Source organism: Phragmites australis, chromosome 20, assembly GCF_958298935.1.
Source record: "Phragmites australis chromosome 20, lpPhrAust1.1, whole genome shotgun sequence".
Taxonomy (NCBI): Eukaryota; Viridiplantae; Streptophyta; class Magnoliopsida; order Poales; family Poaceae; genus Phragmites; species Phragmites australis.
Genome location: NC_084940.1, coordinates 1,969,222 through 1,980,926, shown reverse-complemented (window position 1 = coordinate 1,980,926; position 11,705 = coordinate 1,969,222). Strand labels below are relative to the sequence as shown.

General features: G+C 47.3%; 2 protein-coding genes across 2 annotated transcripts; one reads left to right on the top strand and one right to left on the bottom strand.

The window, feature by feature from the left end:
- Window positions 1–3,699: 3,699 nt before the first annotated feature.
- On the top strand, window positions 3,700–5,546 carry LOC133901656 (uncharacterized). The gene has a single exon (XM_062343092.1). The coding sequence runs from the start codon at window positions 3,711–3,713 to the stop codon at window positions 5,052–5,054; it is 1,344 nt and encodes a 447-aa protein (XP_062199076.1). The 5' UTR covers window positions 3,700–3,710; the 3' UTR covers window positions 5,055–5,546.
- Window positions 5,547–5,659: 113 nt separating this feature from the next.
- Window positions 5,660–9,823, bottom strand: LOC133901655 (polygalacturonate 4-alpha-galacturonosyltransferase-like). Its single transcript, XM_062343091.1, has 9 exons — window positions 9,528–9,823; window positions 8,814–8,839; window positions 8,689–8,733; window positions 7,991–8,189; window positions 7,867–7,907; window positions 7,440–7,774; window positions 6,988–7,345; window positions 6,312–6,899; window positions 5,660–6,192 (listed from the first exon to the last, which is right to left on the bottom strand). The coding sequence occupies exons 1-9, from the start codon at window positions 9,694–9,696 to the stop codon at window positions 5,917–5,919; spliced, it is 2,037 nt and encodes a 678-aa protein (XP_062199075.1). The 5' UTR covers window positions 9,697–9,823; the 3' UTR covers window positions 5,660–5,916.
- Between the last annotated feature and the right edge of the window lie 1,882 nt (window positions 9,824–11,705).

Below are 11,705 nucleotides of genomic sequence, written 5' to 3'. Positions count from 1 at the left end.
CTCCGGGGAGCCCGCCCCGCTTATATACCCGTCAGGGTGGTAGCGTGCCCAGAAAGGATGGCGCGAGTCCCAAGACACCATAAATGGAAAGCAACCATCATGGGCTGCTGCGCGAGGTGACGGGGAGGGTTGAAAACGCGCCCCCATCTGGTCTTGTTCGTCATCATGCCGCTTTTCAACGGACGCCGCAGGGAGGGGCCATCGGGCAGCCACTGAGCAGCCCGACGTGCCCGCCCGGTCAGAGCAAGCCTGACACAGCAGGGCGGCAGGCGGGGTGCCTCGAGCTCTGCGACGTTATCCCGAGGCGCGCCGGATGACGCGCGATGGGACCCGTGCATTAAATATCCCCACGCCTCCCTGCCAGGCCGTGGCAGGGACTGACAACAAGCATGGGGGGAGCAGTTGGAAGTGACAGGCCACGCACCATCTTTAAATGCAGCATCGGGTCTCTCACCAGTTGACACCTCACCGCTGGGCCTCTGTGGGGACCACCGGCGAAGGACTTCTCAGGCCCTCGGGGAACTGTGAGTGCTTGGGGGCTACTGCTCGCAGCCCCGAGCACTCTCTCCCGGATATGCCCTCTCTTGGTCCTCGGGGAACCGGGTACTCGGGGGCCACTGTTCACGACCCCGAGCACTCTCTCCCGGAACTGACTGTTCGGGTCCTCGGAGAACCGAGTGCTCGGGGGCCACCGTTCACGGCCCTGAGCATTCTCTCCCGGAACTGACTTCTCTTGTGTCCTTAGGGGACTCGGGTGCTCGGGGGACACTGTTCGCAACCCCGAGCACTCTCTCCCGGAACTTGGATTTTCTTGTCGTCGGGGGACTTGCACAGTGGTCCCCGAGCACCATTTTCCCGGTACTTGGTTTTCTCGAGTCATCGGGGAACTCGGGTACTCGGGGACCACTGTTCATGGCCCCGAGCACCCTCTTCTCGGAACTTAGTCTTCTCGGACCTCGGGAAGATAACCCCCGAGGGAGGGCGCCATATGGCACTCTGCTGTTCTGGCCTCGGGACTCGGGGACCCCTGGTTCCTATGTCATCGACAGCGATGTTTTCAAAGGAGCTAAGTCACCAACATGACCAAAGAATGAAAGCCTTTACGTCGATGGGTATCCACCACCGTGGTCGCCTTGTACCACTAGGTCCGGAAGGAGATGGAACTTTGGCTCATTGGCCTTGCCCGAACTAAGCCACTTGGTTGCAGGACCTCCACCCAAACATGCAAAGTGAAAACACAGCCGACAAGAAGGTGTGTGATAATCTCGTCCATTTGATCACAATGTGGACATTTCGACGGATGAGGCAATCCCTGGCGCGCAAGACGATCAGCAGTCCAACACCGGTTGTGTCACACCAACTAGATGAAAAATTTCGCTCGAGGAGGCACCCACGATCGCCATAGCCGCGACCATGGTTCAAACTCAATGTTACCGTGAAAAAGGCTCTGTAGGCCGATTTGGAAGAGAACACACCCGAGGCGGAAGCAGACCAGAGGTGCGAGTTCTCAACATCCTTATGTAATTTCACCTTGGACAAAAGCTCCTAAAGGAATTCCTCCAAAACCTGGACCGTGATGGTGCCTTTGATGCCATGAATCCAAGTGTTGTTGTGAAGAGCTTGTCTGACAGTTCGTCTTTTGGAGGTGCGTTTAGATACCAAAGCATGCATATGAGGCACTAGTACCTTTAGAGATTGTCCCAACAACTAGCGATCACTTCAGAACTTAGTGTTGTTGCCAATACCGACCACCGTTGTGAGCGTGATGGAGAGCTTGTCTGACAGTCCGTCCCTTTAGAGATTTTTTATCTAACCCTACTGTTGTAAGGTTTTTAGATTTGATTTTTCTCATAAACTAAGTCATCTTTCTTCTTCTATGATAAAATTGGTAGAGCTTATGCCGTTCTTTCAAGGAAGAAAACCCTACATTGGTCGATGAAATCCATGAAAAGCTCGTTGTGAGATTTGCCAATAAACCTCTTGATACCTCGGAAGGAAAAAAAAAAAAAACGAACCACATCTACAGAGTATAGGAGAAGCAACAGACGTCTACAGAGTGCAGAGCCGAAGTTTAGTTTTCTTATGTCAGGTAGCTTGCTCACTGGTCATCGTCTAGTGTCTCTATGTAAAATGCACATATTTGAACTCAAGATTCCTCATTCAGGCTGCATAAACAATCTCACTCTTACATGCATGTTATCCTAAACAAGAAGAGAAGACTATACATAAAACAGAACAAGCACCAACCATTACTTAGTTCTCAGATGCAACAAGGAAGCAGATCCTCTGGTGCATAGTGAATGTTTTGCATCCCCATAGTCCGATAAGTAGCGGACGATCCAAATCAATGTGCTCAAAAACGGTCCTTGCAATAGAATGAACAGTATAATCGTCCCAACTTTTCCTTCGGACAAAAGAATCGCTACATCACTACTGCAAAATACTATACATAGGACTCAAAAGCACTATGCAAGCAGGGGAAATTTCAGAATATGACATTAAAATTCCCATGCAAACAGCCTCTCTTCTGTAGAGGATATAGATCTTACAACAAGGCAACTGACATCCGATACCATCATATGGGCCAAATGTCTGAGTATTTAAAGTTTAAGTCTGAAATATTTGATTATGTAGTTTAAAGTTCGGAAAGGTTATAATTTGGGGGTGTTTTGCCAGGCTGTAACTGCTTGGTCAATCTGAAAGTCAGGAACAACATGACCATCGAGAAAAAAGTTCATACGAACTCCTTCTGACCTGTTACACAAAATTTTCTTCTTCGTGCAGAAATGGAGAACACTTTTTTGTGCACCCAAACAGGCTCAACTAGATGAAATGTTGTTGAAGACGAAGACATGGTTTGCCGATTTCCTCAAGATTCGACAAACTAAAGATGTAGAATCTAGCTTTAGTCGTTGGTAGTCCTGTTCTGAGATTTATTAATTACGCATGTTTGAGAAAAAAAAATCTGAATCCTTTTGCAGTGTAAACCTAGCTAAAGTTTCGGATTCTAGCGGGATATTCGGAAAGCTTAGCTAAGACTCTTATTCATTTTCAATAAAAGCAAGTGAAGACCTCTCTGTAAAAAAATATCGCTCTTCGCATAGTGACTGACGCATATCATAAAGCGCTGTATATTTTAGCATTAACATTACTCTCTTCGTTGCGTGTAAGCAAAAGAAACAGGCATTTTTCTTTAAGAGGGAACATGACGCTCTGACTGTTGATTTTCTAAAAATAATCAGAAACCGTGTAGACTACGGTTGGGTCGTGTACTCATGTGACATGTGGGAAAGCTAAAGGATGAACTTCGTATGTAACTTCGTATGTTTTTACGTAGGTACGATCTATCTTAACTGTTATCTCTTTAATTCAGTACTTATCTATTTATTAATTCTCTTTTATATCCTATAATTTTTTACAAATCTTAATATAAATAAATGATACTAATAAACTAGAGCTCGTAAGCATGCCGTAGTAGAATTTTCCCCAGTCATGGTACCATGACCTCCTGCTACACCGCAATACCACACACGTACGACATCTCCTGCTACACCGCATATACCACACGCACACGTACTGCCTTTCTCCGACATAAAATCGGCTCCTGCGGAGTCGGAGAACCAAAGCCTCCTGGTCTCGTCGTCGTCGGCACCCAAACGTGCAACTCGGCTTCGATTCCGACTCGGCACACGAGCCCCGTCCGCGCCAATATGTTCCCAACCACGCACGCCTCGAACGACATTGGTAGCTTGCTACGGTTGATGCCGCAAGCCCCAGCGCCCAGCCCGCACGGTTCCCCCCGCCGATTGGCAGCGCCGCACGATGACGCTGACGCCGGCCCCGGCGGCGAGGGCCGTGCGCCCCATCGTGACCAAACGGCGCCGACGCACACGGTCGTGTTCTTCCCTCCGGTACTGGGTGGTAACAAGCCGCGCCCCGGCCGCGGCCTCGTGCTCGACAAGAAGTGGGCGGTCACGTCCAAATTCACGGCGGGCACCTCTGTTGACATGATCGGCGCGTGCGGCGGCCTGCTCTGCCTCCTCGACGTCCGCCGCGGCGCCGTCCAGGTCTCCAACCCCGTCACCGGCGAGTCGCTCGACCTGCCGCCGCCGCCGTGCACGAGCACGCGGCACGACCCCCGCGCGTACTGCCTCGGCTTCGACGCGACCACGAGGAGGCACAAGATCGTGCACCTCCCCAGTGACTACAAGAGCGCGAGTTCCGCTTCCACGGGGAAGGGGGTGGTGTACGTGCTCAGGGTAGGGGGCAAGTACTGGAGGCCCGTACGTGCACCTGGTGCCGCGTGCTGCCTGTCCACGGGCGGCACCGTCTACGGCGACGGCGCAGTGTACTGGCTCACGCATTACAAGGTGGCCATGACCAGGCTCGTTCGCTTTGATCTGAGCGAAGAGGTGATCACGTCGGTCGAGCTCCCGCCGTTCGACGGCCAACAGAGGCCGCTCTACTGCCGGCTGATGGACGCGGACGCGAGGCCGTGCGTGATCACCAGCCCGAGGCACGACCCGACATCGGGCAAGCCATTCGACGCGTCCAACGACAACATGGGCATGTGGCGCCTCGGCGAGGACGGGCGGTGGGCCCGCCCGTGCGTCGTGCAGCTGCGTCGCCTGCTGCGGCACGTGCCGGGGCCGCACGCCGTGCACCGGGAACACCTGCTGCTGCAGGGGGAGGACGGGGCGTTGTACGCGCACAGGATCAAGGGGAGCGGAGTGACGAGGGTCGAGCACGCCGGGGAGAAGGTGCTGGTCGAAGGCTCATCTCGATGCAGGGGCGGCGCGAAGACGCCGGCCGACGCAGCTGCTCCGTGTCGTGGAGGCGGGGACCGTGCGCGCGTCAAGAGGGAGTCGGTAGTCCCGATCATGGGCATTATAGCACTACCGTGTTACCGTGACCGGCTGAAGAAGAGCGACGGTGAGAGGGTTGATCACCACGGGGAAAAGGCTCGAGCCGATAGCCCGGCATGCGGAGGAGGGCGGGACGTTGTCCGCACATTCGGCTACGTTGAGCCCGTGTCGACGGTTCCTTTGGCGTAGTGCCTGGGGCTAGGTGCGTCACGTTGGACGCTGCCTCACGGGCGGGTGGGCAGCGTCTCCCGCTGCCGCACTGCACACGCCTTGGAACGGCAAACGGAGAGATGGGCGGGTGCTGCTGCAGGACGCCGGCGGCCTATACGCTCACAGGGTCAGGAGCAGCATTGCAGAGCCCTGAACTTGGAGGTGGGAAGCCGCTAGTTGAAACTGGCGACGAAGAGGAGCCGGCCGAGAGCAGCTGCTTGTGCGGCCGGTGCCGTGACCTTCTACAAGGAGCCGGCGGCCTTGGTCAGTGATCACAGCGGTAATGTAAGCACGCTTTGGCTAGGCCTCGCCGGTGGTTCCTGCGCTCCATTGAGCAACACGCAGGACCAGAAGAATCACAGAAGTAGCAGGCAGCTTCATAAATCATCTCAGCTGATACCAGCTTTTCTTAAGATTGCCGAGAAAAAAAGATTTAGACTAGTCACCACTAAGATTGTAATCCATACAATTCATGAATTTGACTTTGGCTTGTACTTTAAGTCATCTGATACGTAAGTCGATGTAATTCCAACAACTCGCAGTTCTCTAGAGTCTAGACACACCTCTAAGCAGAACGCAACATCAAACCCCGAAACACATTTTTAACAGCTTTCTCCTGATAATTTTGACGGTGAAACATAACTGCACATTAATTGAATTAAAAAAACTGCTAGCTATAATACATCGCTGGTTAGAACATCCATCAGCAAATTTCTCAGGGCGAATGCAATTAATTGCTCGTAGCACTACTTTGCTGAATCAAAGAACGTACCGCAGGACATGGCAGTGGAACACTTCTATTTAGCTGGGTCACCCTCCATCAGTTTTCCATTACGTCTATCTACTCACTCAAGTCGCATCCACGGATATAAGGGTGATCATACTTGATATACTTTGTCCAATACGGTCGGTACTTTGTCATCGCTAGCTCCAACCATGGCTTCATGTTCCCATTGTAATGAACAACAGCAGCATTATCTATCTCTGAACGGTCTATGCTTGGGTTGTATCCTAATCCAAGAACATGCCACGACTTGTCCAGAGGATGCGTCAACTTGTAGAAGGTCAAGAGGCCAGGTGGAAGCGTCCCGAGCTTCCAAAGAACTCTGTCTTCGTTCTAACAAAACAGAAATGATTATGTGAGATATGAAGTGTTTAAACTAAGAACATACTAATTTGCGCAACAGTTTCTTTTTGTAAATCAATGCAATTCAGTAACAAGAGTAGAAATCTCACCAAGTTTTGCCATTTGTGATAGATCCCGGTAATATCTTTCCTCTCCCACTCCTTCAGGTCAAAGATGTTCATCCCGTAAGCCCAGCCACAAGCATTCGGATCAAAATTCCGAGCAATATGTGGATTTGAAAAATTAAGATACTTGTCAAAACGGTGGAAACTCTCCCCACAGGTCTCCACAGCGCCATTGACCTTTCCATTAAGATCAACATCCCACAAGCCTGTCAAATCTTTCTGCACAACTATGTCGTCATCGAGGAAAAGTATCTTATCCAACTTTGGATAGACCTCTGGGAGATAGAATCTCAAGTGGTTCAGCATAGAGAGGTACTTGGGGTTCCGATACTTTAGGTTTGATGAACCTGCTGAAAGAGTGGTGGGACGATCAGCTTTGAAATAATACTCTTTCATGGCAGCAGACTCAAGTTGCCGCAACACAGGACAGTATGATGAGTTCAACCACTTAAATTCGTCCACATTCTCAACATGGATGGTGGCTTTGCCAGGTGCATTCACCAGAAACCACATGTTCATGGCTCCAAAGTTCAACTTATCAGTCACAAGATGGAAAACATGTTTCTCTGGCTCCTGAAGAAGTCATATCAAACGTCAAGCATCACCATTAGAAACCAATACTGTAAAAGAGTGCAATCGATTAAAATGAGATGCAAATTACCTTGGCATTCATGATGGTTGAATTCACAACAACAGAGGCTGCCAAGACGTTGTCTGAGAAAAGTGCGTAGTGGTAGAGATTTGGATTTTCTAAATTTTTACTCCTTGGGAATTTGCGTTTGTCCAGAGGGAGAAGGTAGTAATCAATTGTTAAACGCATAGACAAGCAGTGAATGCTGTTTGGTATTGTCTTTGCAGCCAACTGGCTAAGAAATGTACTCTGCTTCTTCAAGCTCCTGACCTGTTCATCTGCTGACTGAAGTGTAGCTCTTAGTCTCTGAGTTATCGCCTTACAATCATACACTTCTTCTCTAGCCTTTGATAAAACTTGGCCCATTGCTCTGATTTTCTCAGGTGCGCTGCAAAGGAGATGGTTTGTGAAAAAAGAAGAACAAAGTAAGAAAAGGACTTTTTTTCTAGAATAAGATAAAAAAGGGTGAAATAGATGTGCACCTGTGATGCAGGTCAGCATCAGCAGTAGCCTCTCCAACAGCCCAATGGCTTTCCTTGATTCGGGTCTGCAGTTCTTGATATAAATCATTCTTGTTCTTTGATTTAGCAAGCGCAGAATAGACACGAGCCATAATGATTTGGTCCCTCATCAACCTAACTGTTGAGTCTGAATTCTCATTCTCATTCTCTTTTCTCCATATGCTGTATTTCCCAAGCACAGCAGAATCAACGGCCTTTGATCGCTCAATAGCTGCATTCTCTAGCTTAACATGTGCTTCATCATATTTGCGAACCAAATGCATTGCTCTTTTCTCCCGCCTTTTCTCCCTTAGTTTCTACATTATCCAGGGAAGTAAAAAAGATGTAAGAAATGCATAGAAACATAGACCAGAAAAAGGCAATATGTATACAAGGCTAGTACTTTTACCCTTCGAGCTATTTTTGCTGCTGTGTCAACTTGATGTTCATCTGCATTGAGAAGCACTTTATTTTCTGGTGTACCTAATCAAAAGATGTAAAAAGGCTTTTGAATTTCACACTTATGTTGGTACCAGGATCATCTTTTGGTGATTTATTTGTTGGTAAACCATGTTCTGCAGCACTGTTTTCAGCTTTAGCCTTGTCATCAACATCCATGCTCTTCTCATTGACTAGATCGTCAGTTTTCCAAGAGAGAGATGCATGATTCCTAAAGAAATCAAGACTCAATGAGCCTGCTTCTTGTTGATTAGCAGCTATAGCTTCAATCACCTGAAGACCAAAGGATGCAAAAATACAAAGAAGTTCAGGAAATGCGAAAAGATTCATGACTGTTTATATGCGATCAACATGATAAATAAAAGTTAATAAATTACCACAACATGCAATATACAGACTGCAACACTACACAGTGGGTAATAAGCAAAGTCATGGGAACTATAAGGCATAATAGATTACATGAGACAGGGAAACAACAATAGTTGCCTAGAAAAAACAGAAAGAAGTTAAATGACTATAATGATATGGTTTGTCACCACATTCTGACATGGGTTATCAACTGATACACCACACAGTTTGGCGCATAAGCTACGCGCACATAATTTTAAAACAGAAACATCAGGGCTTGGTATTATAGTATGGTTGGAGAAGTCAGCATTGAAGGTGATTCAACCTAAGCATCATGTTTAATGTCAAAAAGAATTAAAGTATAGCACGGAAGAAAGTAAGGGATATCAGAAAATTGCACTACTGATTTGCAAGATGTTCTGACCTCCTTAGACAAAATAGGTTCCAGGTTCTTCATTGCCTGTGCTGCCTACAGGGAAATTTATGAAGTGAGATGAATCCTCAAAAACTTGGCTAGTAAAGCAATAGAAATCCTTTCAGAATGGATACCTGATCGCCATTCCAACCCTCGGGATCTGCAGGTAACCAAAATATATCACCTCTTATCTATCTCAAATCAGTAAACAGTGTATTCAAATAGAACAGAATTCTCACAGCTAACAACGACATGATTTCAAATTTTATATAATGTTTATTTCGTCAACAATACTTCATTTCAGCCAATGTAACGCCTTAAGGTTGTTCAGCATGCTCATGATGAGTTCATAACCCATTAGACAGTTTTGTTTGCACTTGCCCGAATGCCTATAGTTTTGTGGGGCACTACAATGTCATATGTATGAAACTTTAGCTTGTATAAGACTACAAAAGCATCCTATTTTCACCCTCTATAATACATCCAACCTAGCAACGGCAAAATGTAACACCAAGTGACAGGAGAACAAATTCCACAATCAATGGATTATAACATCCTCCGCTACAGAGAATCGTGCTCCACCGACACAATTCCCATCCAAACAAACAAAACCTAGCCACAGCACACCGATTACCAAATAACAATCCCTAAATGACCCGAAACTACATAGATTCCATTCTCCAACTAGCCCACGTCTCACTGACGCTGTAAAGCTCATCAAACCCTCAAGCTAGATAAATTTAACCAAACTCTGCCCAATCTAGGGGCTCATCGTGCAACGTAACCCCGGAATTAAACAGTTCACGGCGCCACGCATCAGGGGCTAAGGGAGGGGATGCGAATCAGACCGGAGGCGACGTGTACGTGCCCGCCATTGCGCGCGACGAAGAATAGCGACGGCGCGATCACGAAGAGGAACACGAGGACCACCGCGGGGGGCAGCACGCAGGAGGCGGCGCGCCTCCCCCCGCCTCCGCCAGCGGCGGAGTACGGGAGCCGCTGCTTCGGCGTCGGCATCGGCGGCTCGGCGAGGCGGGCTCCGGATCTGATCCGATCCGTCGGCGGCGGGCTCGCCGGAGGGCGGGGCGAGGCGCGTACGCCTCGCTTCCTTGGGAGAGTGGGGAGTGGTGTGATGAGGTGAGGAAGCCAGGAACGGAACGGAACGGCAAGCAAAGCACCCAATGCCGAATCGACGGGCCGCGGCTCGTGGGGTTTGATTTTTGTGGGATTTGGGCTGGACTCTGCTTCGAACGGAAGGTCCATTTAGTGCCCAGGAGGCGTGCATGGGCCGACGCGTGGCGCTCGATGCGATGACTGGGATTTATATATATATTTCGAAAATAAAAACTATAAAAATAAACGCCTGTTTGAAAAAATTACAGAACAATATTATTGTCGCACGTTGTAAGCACGACAGCAACCTGTTTTTTCAAACAAAGCCTATTTTTTGCAATTTTTTATTTTCCACATATAAAAATAAAAAACTCGGATGACTGGAAAGTATTAGGTGACGGCTAGCCGGCTTCCTGGGCCCTGTGACTTCTGTGGTTCGCACGTTCGGAATCTCCAGTTCTGTAGATGTTTTCCTTAAAAAAAGTTCTGCAGATGTGCACTTCTCTCTTAAAAAAAAAAGCAGATGTGCTCCTCTAGAAGAAAAAAAGTATAACATGCATTCCATAAAAAAAAAAAATCAGATGTTCGTCGAAAAGAAAATGTATGCAGATGTGCTTCCTCTCATAAAAGGGAAAAATAAACATACAGATATACTACTTTTCTCCCAAAAATACAGATTATTTTTTATATAATAGAACAAAAAAATACCCCTCTTGTTATATCTATATCGGGTGATGTATACCATCACGTAGCTCTTTGCCTTAGACGTGAAAGAATTGAAAGGAGAGAATGGATTGGCGAGCGTATCGATCCAATATGGATCGTGATCTCGAATTAAATCAAACGTTTACATGGGAGATAGTTGAAAATCCAATATTGTAGCGCATGTTTGTGCACGCCATGCTTGCCATGTGCACGCCAGGCTCGGCAAGTGCATTGCACACGCCATGCTCAACCAATGCATTGAACCGAACATCTAGTGTATTGCGTGCAACCTGCTCACGAACAAAATAGAAATCGACTTCAATATGTTTAGTCCTTGAGTGGAACATCGGATTTGCTGTAAGATATGTTGCTTCAAGATTGTCACACCAAAGTATTGGAGCCTTGTGTTGAAAAATCTTGAGTTCTTTCAATAAAGATTGTATCCACACGAGTTGTGCTGCAACGTTCGCAATGGCTTTATACTTGGCCTCAGTGCTAGACCGTGAAATAGTAGGTTGCTTGCGTGAGCTCTATGAGACTAGATTTGACCCCTATAGAGCAACAAAACCACTTGTGGAGCATTGATCATCATGACACCCTGTCCAATCAGCATCAGAGAATGCACTGAGATTGGTTGTGGACTTCTGAATTTTCAGACCTTGTTCAAGTGAAGCTTTGATGTATCAAAGAATCCTCTTGACTGCAACCCAATGTGCGTATGTTGGACTTTGAATGAACTGACAGACTTTGTTGACAGAGAATGATAGATATGGCCTTGTAATTGTCAAGTATTGCAATCCTCCAACTATACTTCTATACTAGAATTGTACATCATCTAACAAACTTATCCCATTTTCGTTTGACAGTTTCTTATTTGATGCCATAGGAGTGGATATAGGTATGTAATTCTGCATATTTGCCCTTTTCGGCATATCTTGTGCATATCTCTTCTGAGAAAGAATAAGTCCTTTAGAGTTTTTCTTTTCACTTCAATGCCCACAAAATACTCAAGTGCACCCAAATCCTTGATTTCAAACTCCTTTGTCAATTCTTCAACAAGTCTGTCAGTAGTTGTTGAACATGAACTCACAATAATGATGTCGTCCACATAAATAAGCATAGATATTGTCAGTCCATTCTTAATGCAGATGAACAAAGAGGCATCAATTTTAGAGGAATAAAATCCCATTTCCTGAAGTTTTCTGGTT